The 15541-nt window shown below is 37.1% G+C and overlaps 1 protein-coding gene across 1 annotated transcript; it reads right to left on the reverse strand.

The window, feature by feature from the left end:
• Nucleotides 1-822: 822 nt before the first annotated feature.
• Nucleotides 823-5996, reverse strand: LOC148297743 (uncharacterized). The gene is made up of 4 exons (XM_088248082.1): nt 5011-5996; nt 2442-3798; nt 1900-2384; nt 823-1312 (listed from the first exon to the last, which is right to left on the reverse strand). Exons 1-4 carry the CDS (start codon nt 5994-5996, stop codon nt 823-825), a joined length of 3318 nt encoding a protein of 1105 aa, XP_088104208.1.
• Nucleotides 5997-15541: the final 9545 nt, after the last annotated feature.

Below are 15541 nucleotides of genomic sequence, written 5' to 3' on the forward strand. Positions count from 1 at the left end.
ATAATTGTTGGAGTTTTCTTGTTGCTTGGCTCTAAAAAAAAAATGGATATTCAAACCCCCCAAGCATGGTTGTCTGGCCAATCATGGCCTCAAGTTCTGACTTGCCATTGATGATTTTGGCAAGCTGGCTTTGTCGCCTACAACCATGTCAATCATGGAACTCTCTAATTGGACCATGTTTTGGTCCTTATAAAGAACAATTTGCAGGTTTTCTTTCTCCAGCTCTTCCATATTTTATGTTTTCTCATTGATTGGAAGAGTTGGTGGCTCATATATCACTTCGGACATGCAATTTTCTGTTAGGACCTCGTCTTGGTCTTCACAAAAAGCTATTTGGATGTCTTCATGCTCCACCTTTTCCAGATTAATTCTTTGTAGGAATTGATGGTTGATTTGAGACAAAAGGGGCCACTTCATATTTTGATTGATCAATGGGTAATGAAGTGGTGATGGCTTCTTCCAATATATCCTCTTGGCTGCACTCACGAGCTTCTGTCATTGATCCTTGTCTGATGACAACAATGTTATTATTGCCATTAATTGGCTGAACACTTTGGTTGTTCAGCCTCTGATTCGGACTGCTGGATTGTGTAGCAGGAGACTGTGAACTCTTGTTTTGGCAACTAGTTTGGCCTTGCAACAAAACTCCACTTTTCAAAGACATTTCAAGTGGCTGTGGTGTAGCACCGATTCCCTTCGGACTGCTACTGCCTTGGTTTGGGGAAACAACCGTGGGATTGCGATCCCCTAGTAGATTTTGGATTGCCATTGCATTGCTATCCATCTTCTCCATGATTCGGATTAGTATTTTTTCCATGAAGGTTAATGTAGGTGCGGGTTCTTGTAGAGCTTACTAGCTTGAGTAAAAACAACATGAGCATCAACCTCTTGATTAGCTAGCAGCTTGTTAGTTCCTGTATTTGCTGCATAGCCATGACTTGGCTGAACCACTTCATTGTCAAATGAATTAGAACCCTTAAGTGGTTCCACATATCCATTAACAGAGTTTTGACAATCAAAGCCATAGTTTGGCTCATGATTATCCTCATCATAATCATTATCTTCCTCATAGCCATCATTATCTTCCTCGTAGCCATAGTTAGTTGGCTCATGAGTATTTTGATGATTTTCAGTTTCTTCCTCATTGCCATAATCGTTTGGCTGAGGATTATTTTGATCAAGGCCATAGTTTGGCTCATGATCATCTTCATCATAATCACTATCTTCCTCATAGCCATAGTTGTTTGGCTGAGGATTATTTTGATCAAGGCCATGTTGAGCAAATTTAGAGTACACAACTCTAATGTAGAGACTTGTTGGAGACAAAACAAGTAAACAATTTACTTGTATTAGACTCACAAAATATTACAACAAGACAACTCTCAAAGGAAAGACAAATTCTTACAAGGACTCTTTCTCTCTTCACTTACACTTCTCACAAGAACTACTAACTCTCTAGCTCACTCTACTTATTCACACTCTTCTTGTTGACACACTTCTTCACTTCTTGATTCCAAAGCATGGCTTGATGCCTATTTATAGTTATGTGTTGCCGACTTTGCTCTCCATTCCACCGCCTTCTTTTATCTTCTAGACAATTCTCCATGCATCAACTTGGCTGCCAACTTGCTTAGCCTTCCATGACTCCTAGCCGACATAGTTTATGTATCTTTCTAGAATCAACTATATTATTCTATTACAATACTAGTTACTAGGTCGGTGGAACTTCCTTCACTTTTCCAGATTTTTCTATACTTATCTAGCTCAAGTGTTGATTATCTTCTCTAGGCTTTATTTCCTTGTTGTTTATACTTGCTTCTAGAACATTGTAGAGATTTCTCCTCAAAATGGGCTGAGCTGGGGTTGATACTTTAACACTCCCCCTCAACACCAGCTCACATCCTTCGCATCACATTGAGCTGATGACGAAATCTTTCCAACTTGCTGGTACTCAGACCTTTTGTGAACAAGTCCGCAACTTGATCATCTGTATTGATATGTCTCATCTCTATCTCTTCTTGCAGAACCTTCTCTCTAATAAAATGGTAGTGTATCTCCACATGTTTGGTTCTTGCATGAAAGACTGGATTTTCCGCCAAACGAACTGCTGATTGATTGTCACAGTATAACGGCACTGAATAATCTACCAGTTGATGTAGATCATTCATCAGCTGTGTCAGCCACGTGATCTCTTGAGCTGCCATTGCTGCTGCCCTGTACTCAGCTTCCGTGGTTGACAAAGATACCGTCGGCTGTCTCTTACTGCACCAAGAAATTGTTCCTGAACCAAGCTTAAACACGTACCCGGTAGTTGATCGACGAGTATCATGATCTCCCGCATAGTCAGCATCACAATAACCAACTAGCTTGCAATCTTCACCTTTCTTGTACAACAGACCATAGTCAATTGTACTTTTCACATACCTCAGTATTCATCGTACTGCGTCCAAATGAGACTTCTTTGGATTTTGCATGTATCGACTCATCACACCAACTGCATACGAAATGTCAGGCCGAGTCAATGTCAAGTAGATTAGACTACCCACCAATTGTCGATACATCGTTGTGTCTTCCAAGTCTTTGCCTTCATATGCGCACAGCTTGACATTGGGCTCCATTGGCGTTGAGATTGGCTTGCATTCAAGCATCCCGAACTTTTGCAACAAATCTTTTGCATATTTCTGTTGACACAGAAATATTCCTTCTTGTGTGCGATCGACCTCTAGCCCAAGAAAGTACTTGAGTTGTCCCAGTTCTTTCATCTGAAAACGAACTGACAAATTCTCCTTCGTCCGGTGAATTTCTTCCTCATCATCACCAGTGATGATTAGATCATCCACGTATACCAGCACGATAGCTAATTTTCCTCCATTAGCTTTGACGAATAAACTGGAATCTGCATGGGTCACTGAATAACCACTTCGAGAGAGAAATTCTGCAATCTTACCGTACCATGCTCTTGGTGCTTGCTTCAATCCATAAAGTGCCTTTTTCAGCTTGCACACATACTCGGGATGGACTTCGTTCTCAAATCCCATTGGTTGAGTCATGTAGATTTCCCGATCTAACTCCCCATGCAAAAACGCATTCTTCACATCCATCTGGTACAAGTTCCAATCTTTGTTGGCCGCAAGTGCAAGTAGGACTCGTACGGTCACAAGCTTTGCCACTGGACTAAACTTTTCATCATAATCTAGTCCGTATTGCTGAGAGAAACCTCGAGCCACCAACCGAGCCTTGTACCTCTCGATCGACCCATCAGGACGACGCTTTATCTTATACACCCATTTGCAGGATATGGGTTTCACATCTCTTAGCTTTGGCACCAGATCCCAAGTCTGATTTTGCTCTAGCGCAGTGATTTCTTCTCTCATAGCTTTAACCCATTCGGAACTCTGTGATGCTTCTTCAAATGTTTCAGGTTCAACTATGTCTTCTGCTATGGCTGCGTTAGCGTATTTGGGATTTTGCTTCCGTACTCTTGTTGACCTTCTGGGTTGTGACTGTGGAGTCGGTATTTCTAATTCACTGGGTCTAACTTCTTCTAGTGCTTGTTGATGTACACTAGTTTGCCAAGGATTCTGAGTAACCTCTTGCTCGTCATCGTCACCGTCAAGCGAATCTTCATGCTCATTTGGACTCGGTCGGATTGGAACAATTTGCTCCCCCAACTTCTGTTGCAGCTTATCTTCAATTTCTCTCGAGTCTGGTAACACCTCCTTTTCTGGGGACCACCAAGATGATGCTTCATCGAACACCACATCTCGTGATGTGTAGCACCTTCCATTTGTAGGGTCACAACACTTCCACCCTTTTCTCTGGTTGTCGTATCCCACAAAGATACATCTGATTGCCTTCTTGTCAAACTTGCTACGTAGATGACTTGGAACAAATACGTAGCACACACAACCGAATACTCGAAAGTAACTGACTGTAGGTTTCATATCCCACAGTTTCTCAAATGGTGAAATAAATTCTAACCTTGGTTGAGGAAGTTTGTTGATCACATGGGCTGCAGTTCTCATGGCTTCAGCCCAAAACCTTCCAGGCACATTCTTGGCATGCAGCATGCTTCGACATATCTCTGCAAGATGCCGGTTCTTTCTCTCTGCTACTCCATTCTGTTGTGGCGTGTTGGCACATGTGAACTGATGACGTATGCGAGTCTCTCGTAGATACTGGCAGAATTCATTCGAGGTATATTCTCCTCCATTATCTGTGCGTAGACAAATAATCTTCTTTCCCACTTCTCCTTCAACTATCTCTCTAAACTCTTTAAACTTTGAAAATGTGTCGGATTTTTCTTTCATAAAGAAAACCCACACATACCTGGAGAAGTCATCAATGAACGTCACCATGTATCGCATCCCGCTAATTGATGGTTGCTTAACAGGACCGAACACATCAGAATGGATTAACTCTAGCGGTGCTTTTGCTTTGAACTTGGATTCCTTATATGGTAGTTGATGCGCTTTACCATATTGACATCCTGCACAGACCGTATCTGTTCTCACATCAAGCTGAGGCAGACCCTTGAGCATTGACTTCTTCATCATCACGCTTAGCTTGTGATAGCTAACGTGGCCCAATCTCATGTGCCATAAATATGCTGTCTCGTTCTTTCTTGTCTTGTCTACATATGCAGACTCTGCTGACATTACGTAGACTGACTCTAGTCGTCGTCCCTCCATTGTCGGCATCCCTGAGATCTTGAGGTCTCGATACACCTTCACATCTCTTGGACTGAATAGGACATAGTGGCCTGATGATGTCAGTTGTGCTACTGAAAGCAGATTCTTCTTCATGCCTGGAACATGGTAGACATCTTGAAGTGGCACCTGGTTAGAATTGTATCGTGGTGCTACTATTGTCTTACCGATGTGGGTTATCGGTAACCTTGAGTTGTTGGCAGTCACCACCACACGATTGCCTTTGTACTCAGTCAGGTTCTGCAGCTTCTCCTTATCACCTGTCATGTGATTTGAGCAGCCTGAGTCGATAATCCAATCATTCTTGTAGTCAATCCTTTCAGGTGACGTCACAGTGAGAGCTATCTCCTCTTCCTCTATAGCAAGAGATGCTTCCGCGTCCCAAACATCCTCACTTTTCTCCTTTGAGTTGGAAGTAGCAGTATTACTCTCAGCGGGCCTTTTGTTGGACCAACAATCTTTCGCCATGTGGCCCTTCTTTCCGCAGTTGTAGCATTTACCTTCGAATCTTTTAGTATTCTTGGATTGACCACGGTTGCCTTGAAACTTTGAAGCTCCCCCTGGCCGAGAACTTCCTTCTCCTTGATGACTTTTCGCCTTGTCACCATCTCTTTTAGATCCATTACCAAAGTGCTGCTTGAAGTTGCCTTTACTTTTGTTGGTGTAGAGTGCTTCCTCCTCACCTTTTAACGAGACCCCTCCCATTTGCTTAGCCATAGCTTCTTGATCGGCAAGCAAATTTTCAAACTCAACAAGTGATGGTTGAGTAGGCCACCCTTGTACAGCGGCAACGAAGCCTCGGTATTCGGGTCTCAGACCATGGATAATTATCCTTTTTATCCTAGATTCCACAATAGCAGCAGTAGGATCTAAATCAGAAATTTCACGGCATATGGACTTTACCTTGTGGAAGTACTGAGCAATCGTCATGTCGTGTTGTGCAACGGATAGCAGCTCGTTCTCAAGAAGCTGTAGTCTTGTGTCATTCCTTTTTGAAAAGAGTGTTGCAAAGGTGTCCCATGCTTCCTTTGGTGTTTTGGCTTTCCTTATGTGCTCCAACATTTCTTCTTCAATTGTTGTCTTCAGGGCAAACATGGCTTTACCTGCTTTGATCTTCCACTTACGCAAAGCGTCGCTATTGTCTTCTCGTGGTTGTGCAACATCGTTGCCCCCGACGACATCCCAAAGATCTTGACCTTGCAGATAAGACTCCATGCATGTCGCCCACGTGTTGTAATTTTTGTTGTTGAGCTTCGTGATTCCTCCAACTACGTGAAGATCACCCATCGTTTCGGCAGAATTCCGGCAGTACCGAACAAGCTTGAACTAAATATGCAAACTTGTAGAGACAAACTCTTCACGACTCAAAGAAGCTCCCGCAGAATCAGTCACTGACCGTCCCGCTCTGATACCAATTGTTGAGCAAATTTAGAGTACACAACTCTAATGTAGAGACTTGTTGGAGACAAAACAAGTAAACAATTTACTTGTATTAGACTCACAAAATATTACAACAAGACAACTCTCAAAGGAAAGACAAATTCTTACAAGGACTCTTTCTCTCTTCACTTACACTTCTCACAAGAACTACTAACTCTCTAGCTCACTCTACTTATTCACACTCTTCTTGTTGACACACTTCTTCACTTCTTGATTCCAAAGCATGGCTTGATGCCTATTTATAGTTATGTGTTGCCGACTTTGCTCTCCATTCCACCGCCTTCTTTTATCTTCTAGACAATTCTCCATGCATCAACTTGGCTGCCAACTTGCTTAGCCTTCCATGACTCCTAGCCGACATAGTTTATGTATCTTTCTAGAATCAACTATATTATTCTATTACAATACTAGTTACTAGGTCGGTGGAACTTCCTTCACTTTTCCAGATTTTTCTATACTTATCTAGCTCAAGTGTTGATTATCTTCTCTAGGCTTTATTTCCTTGTTGTTTATACTTGCTTCTAGAACATTGTAGAGATTTCTCCTCAAAATGGGCTGAGCTGGGGTTGATACTTTAACAGGCCATAGTTTGGCTCATGATCATCTTCATCATAATCACTATCTTCCTCATAGCCATAGTTGTTTGGCTGAGGATTATTTTGACCATCATCAATTTTTAGCAAATAGCCATAGCATGGCTGGTAGCTATACTGATTACTTTTAGAGATATTTAGTGATATACCCATTCATAGCACTAATATTATAGATAAACCCTACACCATTGAATTTCTATAAACAAACCCAAAAAATGACAGCTGGCCCTATTGAATTTAAGTTTGATTGTTAAATTACATTGATACCCTATTGAGTATTTTATGTTTTTTATGAGGTTTTGGGGTTTGGGCTTGTTTTAAGAAATTGATGATAGTTTTGTAATTTATAAGAAGTTAAAAACCTCTTTGTTATGTTGTAAATGGGTTTTGGGTGTGTTTCCAAGGTCCATTTCATATAGGGTATTTTTATAATTTGGGCCCCTGTATTGGATATAATAGTGAATCTTTCTTTTTTTTAATTAGTTCTTAGCCAATAGCCATAGCTTGGTCAAAGAGGGCAAAGTGGAACACCAAACCTTGGTCAAAGGGGTAATATGGGCCAGTTTGACTTTCGGCAATGTAGGATTTGACCATAGTTTCAGGGGGCACTACAGTAAAAAATAAGCCAAAAAATAATAGAATATGTTAGAATATTAATTCTCCAACTGGCGTTTCTGTTGTATTCATAATTGACACAAATAAATGTGCAAACAACCAATTAAAAATACCCGCAAGTGCACGAATCTATTGAGGTATAGATTATGTAAGTATGGGGTCGATCCAACGAAGAACTATTGGCTTCCTACAAGTTCTAATTTGAGTACGTAAAGAACACTTATTTAACACAATGCAAAAGCACAATACAAATTGGAAACTAAAAATGAGTAAAGAAAGGTAAAAGAAAAGAAACAAAACAAGAAACCAAAGAAAAACACAAACAGCACTTTCTATCACCCTTTTATCACCATTTGGACAGATTCGTTTATCTGATTTTCAACTTCGACCTCTATCCAGTTTTTGACCTATAACTTTCCAACCGTTTGTCCAAATTTCAAGTTCTATATACGGTTGGATTCAGAACAGAAAAACAAAGAACACATCGTGGACCAAAAGTCAAAAACAGTTATGGAAATAAACAAAATTCAAAGAAGAAAACACATAACGTTTCCAACAACACAAACACACAAAAATTTGGGGGGGGGGGGGGGGGGTTTGAGTTGATTTAAGTGACCTAATTCTAATGCATGAAAGTAAATGTACTTTAAATTTAACAAGAATGACAAGAATGAAAATCAAAATGTGAAAGTAAAATGTAACAAACACTAGGGTTTCGGAATCCACCCTAAACAATTCTACCAATGTTCATGAATACTCAAGTGATGAACTCTAAACATATTGATGAAGATGTTCGCAATCAAGACCGGGATTAGTGGCTCAAGACGCATTGATTCTCTCTAATATACATAGAGTGCAGGGTTCGTGCTACAATACTTGTGCCTTCCCTATAACCAAATCTAGGTATGGTTCGTACTTCGATTCAATTACAAGAAAAACCCATTAAGTTCAAAGAGAATATGAACATCACAAAAACCCTAAAGCATGATGTTTACATTAGGTATTCAAGAAACCAATTCACATGGATGATTCTTACTTCATCCATTTATTGCTTAGGACAATATGAAGATACACATAATCCCAACAATCTCAAGAAGCATGCTTTCAAAGATGGCCAACCAAGGAAAAACATACATCAAGGATAGATTATTTTAGTGAAGAGGAATTCATCAATTGTTGTCAAGAAACCAATTCACATGATGTTCACTTTTCCTACAAGTTCTATCATTTGTTGCTAATTAGAAATTATGTTCTTGGGTATCTTACACAACTTCTCAACTTTAGCTACATGCATACAACCTAAGGTGATCAATCAAAGGAAGCAACACATATCATAGGATTCAATTAGTGAAAGGAATCCATCAACAACATCTAAAATTTCATAAACTCAAAGCATCAAAATAATGGAGTAATCATGTTTAGGGCTTCAACCAAAGCCCTAGAAAATTAAGAAGTTACATTGAAACTAAGAAAATACAATAAACAAATAAAATGAAAGAAACTAAGAACAAAGAGGGGAAAGAGAATTGCATCTTCAACCCCTTGGATCCTTGCCTCAAGGCTCCCCAAGGTTCTCTCCAATTGTTATGCCATTCTCCCCCCTCCTTGGTTGCTCCTTGCTCTCCTCCTTCTAGCTCTCTCTAGCTCTCAAAATCTCTGCCAAATTCTGAATGAATGATACATTCCTCCTTCTTACAATCTGCCCAAGTCAATTGCCTAAAGGAAGATGCCTTCTCTATGCTCTCATCTCTCTCCTCCTTTCATCATGGTACTTTTGACTTTGTTTCCTCCTTGTTTCCTTGCCATGATGAGTTTTTGTCTTCACAAAGATGCTCTTTGTCTCAGAAATTACACTCAATCAAAGTAATTTCTTGTTACCAAATGGTATGGTAACAAGAAGAATCAACATAACATTATGGAGGTAAAACTGGCCCAAGACAAATTTCCAGAGCTGTTGTAACATGTAAGATCGGTTGGATGGGCTATACTTGTCCAATTGAGCTCAAATTTGGATATGTTGTAGTTAACATCCATTGGAACAAGTTTCATGAAGATCTTCACCTCATTCAAGCACCGGAGCATGCTGATCCAAGGCCAAGTAGTTGACCTACGAAAATGAACAAAAACAGAATTTATAACCAATAATGCACTTTTAGCTCATTTTCATTCTAACCAAGTTAAAATCTATGAAAACACAAAAAGAAAGTAAAAAACTATAAAATGTCAAGAACTAACTCAAAATAATGGGTGAATAACATGATAAATTATGTGTAAAAATGAACCCAACAGTTTCTTTATATTTTATATTTTTTTTAATCAAACAATAATTTAAACTATGCCTAAGAAATAGCCCGAAACCCCTTTAGAGTGACTCTTTTTATTTTGTATTAAAAAAATTGTCACAAATGCAGGGTAAATGACTGATGATTTTGCTCGCTTGTTTTGAGTGGAACCAATGATACTAAACTATTTTGAGGGCATAAATCCCTTTGGTTTTTATTTATTATTTATACGAATAAAATTAGAAGGACAAATCAACAAATAATGCATAAAACTATGTTTAAGACGTTCATAAGCATCTTTTGAAGTAAGATATTCCGATATGTTATGGCAGGTGATAAGTGCCTTATTTCTTATATTTTTAGACTCTTTATATTTGGTTTTTGTAGGGAAAGTTTATTAAAAAGAGTCTTATTACTTTACTTTTCTGCGTTATTATAAGGTTCTTGAAGGAAAATAAACTTTTCGGAGGAGTTTTAGCGCAAGGCCAGTTGGAGAAGAAAGCTAAGACATTGAAGATCATTGTGTCAAATTTTCATAATTTTCTATGAAGCCAATTGGGTCCAGAACTGCAAGTCAAGACAGTCAAAACTGCATTCCCGTCAAAACTGTGCTGCTACGGGAGATTGAACATTTGAAGACCTTCTCAATTTTTCTAAGTGACGTGTAATATATCCCTGGAAAGCTTAGAGATAAAGCTACGCTTCCCATATTATTCCATATTATTCTAGGTAGTGGAATGACCCCAAAGATTTCATGCAAGTCAGCTGACGTGTCTCCCAGTCAAAGAAGGATTCTTTCCTAGGTTGTTTCCTTAATTGTTTAGGGTTTTGTTTTGTTTTAGGAGAGTTTTTCCAGACCTTTTGAGAATAGGGTTTAGTTATTTTTGCACTATATAAGGCCACCTTAAGCTCTCTCTAACTACCTTTTACACAATTTCCATTCAAGAGACAACAAAGAGCTTAAGCGTGTGCAACACTATTATTTTCCAGGTTTATTTCTTCACGACTTTTCTTATGATTTTTATTATGACTATGTGTAACTAAATTTCTTTCTAAGGTTTATGATGAAGCCATGACATGATTATTTGCGAAGTACTTTGTTGATTTCTATTCAATTATATGCCGTGTTAAATTCTTAATCTTTGTGTGAATTTTATTCTAAGTTTGAAATCCTAATGTTTGATCCCCATTAGAAACTTTGCATCTAGATAATTGGATAAATCTAGGAGAGAAACGCCATCCACTAGGTTTATTGGAACTAAGATTAAGAAGAGTAGATAGCTAGGAGAGAAATGTCATTGACTAGTCCTACTTGGTTGATTGAATTCTTCTAATCTTAACGGGTTCTTATATGTTAAATTTTAACACCTTGACATGGTAGAATTACATATAGGGATACACGATTTATGACCTTGACAGTCTTACTTCATACTTTAGAAAGAACAACCTTTAACATTGGCATCATAATTGGATAGTAATTGGCTCTAAGAAAAGGAAACAAGATTGTCATTGGTGGATTCATAACCTTAGTTGCTAGAACTCTAGCTAAGGCTAAAGGGAATGCCCTTTGAGTATGTTTGTGAATTTGTTCTTTAATCCAATATACGGTATGATTTGCTAAACTCTCTTTTTTTTTTTGGTTGTTCAATATTTTCATATCCTTTTATTTTGATGCGACCGGTCGCCTCCCTTTATCCGTGCACAAGAGGAGTCTATGCTTCCAAATGACCAGTTGATGTTAAGTGCTACTATCTTTTCATGAGTTCAATTATATTTTTCTCATTGTTAAGAACTTACTTAGCATGCTTTTAAATTAAAAGATTAGATATTAAGCAATTCCATTTTTTGAACAATAATTAATAAAAGATAACATTAAAAAATTAAATTAAATTAAATTTCTTTTTCTTCCAGTTAAAGTTCCTCAATGATAATTTTAATCGAGTTATAATTTGAATTAAAGAGCATGAAACATATTTGCTTAGAGAATTGAACCTTGATGCCTTAGCATTACCATTATTGATAATTCATTTGCCGTGAGATCTCTACTTCGGCATGTTCATGCGTGTTCCTCCTAGGATGCCAAATGGGTGTTTGTATGCTTTGGGAAGATTGTTCCTACTGGAAATGGATGGTTCTATTTAGTCCTACCTGAAGTAGTGCTGAATGCTTCTACAAAAGTAACATATATATTCTACATATTATATACATGGGGTGGATCCGTGGCACTATATTTTTGACACAAATTTTGACACAAATTTTCAATCATTAAATTAGAAAGGATTGAATTGTTGAGATTATGTTTCATTAATTACTTAAATTAAATTAAATCTCTAATGCCAAGTAAATTTCATTTTTATTTATTAGTTATGATAATCCTGAAAATCACTCATTATCTTTCCCCCTTTTGTTTTCTTATTATTTTCTATCTTCTCACTTAATATCTAACGAAACCTCACCATTACCGTCCCCTTGCCAGTGACATCTACACCAACCGAGCATTATCCCACTACATAGAAAATTTGTCTCAAGCTACCAATATTGAAGAGAAAATAGGATTTTAATATTTAAAAGAAAATGCCCAGATTTGTTGCAATATTTCTTCTCTGCAGTTTGGTTGGTCTTAACTCTCTCTCTCTCTCTATGTGTAACAACCCAAAAAAAGCAGTAAAAAAAAAAAGCAACAAACAAAGTTAGGGATGGAGAAGAAAAAGAATCAGAAACTTGTAAAGCTTTAGAAGAAAGAGAAGAAGGATGGGAAAGTCATTAACTGAAGAATTCTAGAGGATAAAACATTGATTGAGGACAGAGAAATAAGAAAGAGAAAGTCAATTAATAATTATTTTCAATATATATTTTTCTTAAAAAATATATAATTAGTTTAGTTCATCTTAGCCATTCAATCCATTTCAATCTAATGATTGAAAACTTATGTAAAAAATATAATGCCACGGATCTGCCCCCATGATATCTATATATATAAAATAAAAGACATAGAATAATGAAACATTCAAAATATCAGAAAATGCTCTTGATTAACGCAAACATTAAGAATTGAAATTATTAATTAAATGAGGATAATATGATAAATTCACACTTTTTCATTTTAAAAAAATTAAAATTAAAAGAAAAATCAGATAATGGATCCTATTTTTATGGAACACAACTACCCATTATTTTTTTAATTCTAAAATAAATTAAATTTTAAAAATAATAAATAAATAAAAACCTCTCACAGACGCGGAAGCGCGTGCAGAGAGACTAGTATTTATAACATCTATCTATATATTTTTTAGGCTTAATATCACAAAATGTCCCTAAGGTTTATAAAACTATCATATTGCATCCTTAATGTTTTTTTGTGTCATTCGTGGTACTCAAGGTTACTATCTGTAATCACAAATGGTCCCTGCCATTAGATTCAGTCAAAAACTCCGTTAGTTTGCTGATGTGACATATATATATCATAAAACATCCCCGAGGTTCACGCACCCATCACAAATGATCCATGTGAAATTTTTTAATTTTTTCATTTAAATTTCATAAAATTTTGGTTTTCTTTTTAAAATTCTTTTAAAATATATATTGTGTTTTAAATACACGTGACACTGTATTTTTGAAAATGTGGACTCCACATATATGCCACATCAACAAACTAATGAAGTTTTTTAAAAATAATTTAAAATCCATAAAATTTAAAAATGAAAAAACCATTTATTGAAGGATTTTAACCTTGAGGACCATTTATGAACCCTAAACCCTTGGTTTTTTCATTTTTAAGTTTTATGAATTTTAAATTATTTTTTTAAAACTCCATTAGTTTGTTGATGTGGCATATATGTGGAGCCCACATCTCTACTAATATAGTGTCACGTGTATTTAAAATACAATATTTATTTTTAAATTAAAAAATTAAAAAATTTCGCAGGGAGCATTTGTGATAGGTGCGTGAACCTCAGGGATGTTTTGTGATATATATATATGCCACGTCAACAAACTGACGGAGTTTTTGACAGAACCTAACGGCATGGACCATTTGTGATCACATATACTAACTTTGAGGACCACGAATGACACAAAAAAACATTAAGGATGCAATTTGATAATTTCGTATACCTTAGGGATGTTTTGTGATATTAAGCCTATTTTTTATGTTTTCGGAGGACATGCAGACAATAAAAGGGTCTAGATGGTATGATTTATCAGCGGAAGGATGTTAAGCTCATAATTTCATACATATACATGCCCTATTTACTTACTTCTTTTGCTTAGTTTCTTAGATTTCTAAGTTATTTGCCTCCCTTTGTGTGTTTTGTAGGCAAATAGAGCAAGAGAGCATAATTCATGCAATTCAAGCATGTTAAGGCCTAATTTGGATGAATGGATGAAGAGCTTAAAAGACAAACTCATTTTGGCTATAGCCCCTTGCCAGTCCAGTTCTGTAGGTCATATTGCAAGCTTTGTTTCAGCAATCTACACAGCTCGGATGAGGCAGCATTCTTCATGAACGTTGTTCCAATGGGTGTGTACTATAACATATCCAAAATTCAGCCTCATTGGATAAATATGGAGTCTGTTACCTAGCAAACACAGAGCCATGCTCAGGATGGATTTTATCAGCGCGCAAAATGAGTTAGCAATTTGTTTTGGCCTTAACTTCCTCCTCCGACCTTGGATTGGCCCAAATGATATATGGCTGGAAAGAAGACATTCTGAACTTCAAGTTTGAGTGCTTAAAGTCTTAATTTGCTTAAGGGAAGCCCAATTCGTAAGCCCTTGAAGTTGCTGGTCATGCTGACCTCAGGATGAGCTATTGTTTCTGGTTGGAAGCTTGGTCATGGTGACATGAAGATGAGCTAGGGCTGCTGGTGGGATTTATTGGTGAAGTGCATCAACCAATTCAAGATTTTATAATACAAGTGTTGTATGCATTAGCCATATTGAATTCAGATTTTCACTTCCCCTAGGCCTATAAATAGGGATGTTCTCTAAGCTTGTAAACACACCCCAAGGGGGGGAGCTCTCAAACACTTCTCTAGAGCTCCCTTCCCTTCTCTCCCTCAAATTCTCTTAATTTTGCTTTCTAGTTCTCAATTCTAGCTTTCCTTTTTCTTCTTAGTTGTACTTTAATTTTCATTGTTATGTAAATTCTTTTCTTTAGTTTTTCAAGTTTGATTAGTTTCCAAGTTTCAATTATGGTTCATGTTCTTATTCATTATGCTTATAAGTTAATATACTAGTTTGAATGATTGATCACCATTTAGGCTTGCATGTTAGCTATCTTGGTTTGAATTAAGAGTAGACACCATGCTTTAATTCAAATTGAACTATGAATAGGAAGAGTATGTATGGACATTCGACAACAGGGATTAGATACATGCTTGGTTGTTTAAATTGTTCTTCTATACTTAATGGGTTCCTAATGCTTAATTTTAGGTTAGACAACAAATGATCAAATTAGGGAATTAGGAACACAAGGTTATGACCACACACCATGGCTTAATCATACTTTAGTTAGAACCAATCCATTAATCTAATTGAACTTGGGAACTTATTTGCTTGAGTTAGTTATTTCTTTCTTCCTTGTTTTATTTATTTCCTTTCTTTTTCATTTCTGTTTTGTGTAGGGAAACTAAATTGGATCATTCAATCACCAATCCTTGTGGAATCGACCTCGCACTTACATACGCTAAACTACCAACGGTTCATGCACTTGCGAGTATCACAAGTTGAGGATGCAACTGAATCCATTTTGGTGCAGCTGTATCTACACAACAAAGGATATCCATGTTCGAGTTCGACTGCTCGCGTATCATTTCATCGATGAAAACCTTGTACGATTGGGTAACTGCTCATTTTCTATTTAAACCCTGCACTTCTCTTTGTTCATCCCAATACCTAAATC

The sequence above is a fragment of the Prunus avium genome, chromosome 1 (genome assembly GCF_965620075.1).
Source record: "Prunus avium chromosome 1, drPruAviu1.hap1.1, whole genome shotgun sequence".
NCBI classification, from domain to species: domain Eukaryota; kingdom Viridiplantae; phylum Streptophyta; class Magnoliopsida; order Rosales; family Rosaceae; genus Prunus; species Prunus avium.

Coding starts and splice junctions, on each gene's coding strand:
- LOC148297743 (XM_088248082.1), bottom strand. CDS start 5,996: ATGGGTGATCTTCACGTAGTTGGAGGAATCACGAAGCTCAACAACAAA. Junction 2,385..2,441: donor AGAAGTCTCATTTGGACGCA/GTACGATGAATA, acceptor CTGTTGTACAAG/AAAGGTGAAGATTGCAAGCT. Junction 1,313..1,899: donor CTCAATGTGATGCGAAGGAT/GTGAGCTGGTGT, acceptor GTCTCCAACAAG/TCTCTACATTAGAGTTGTGT.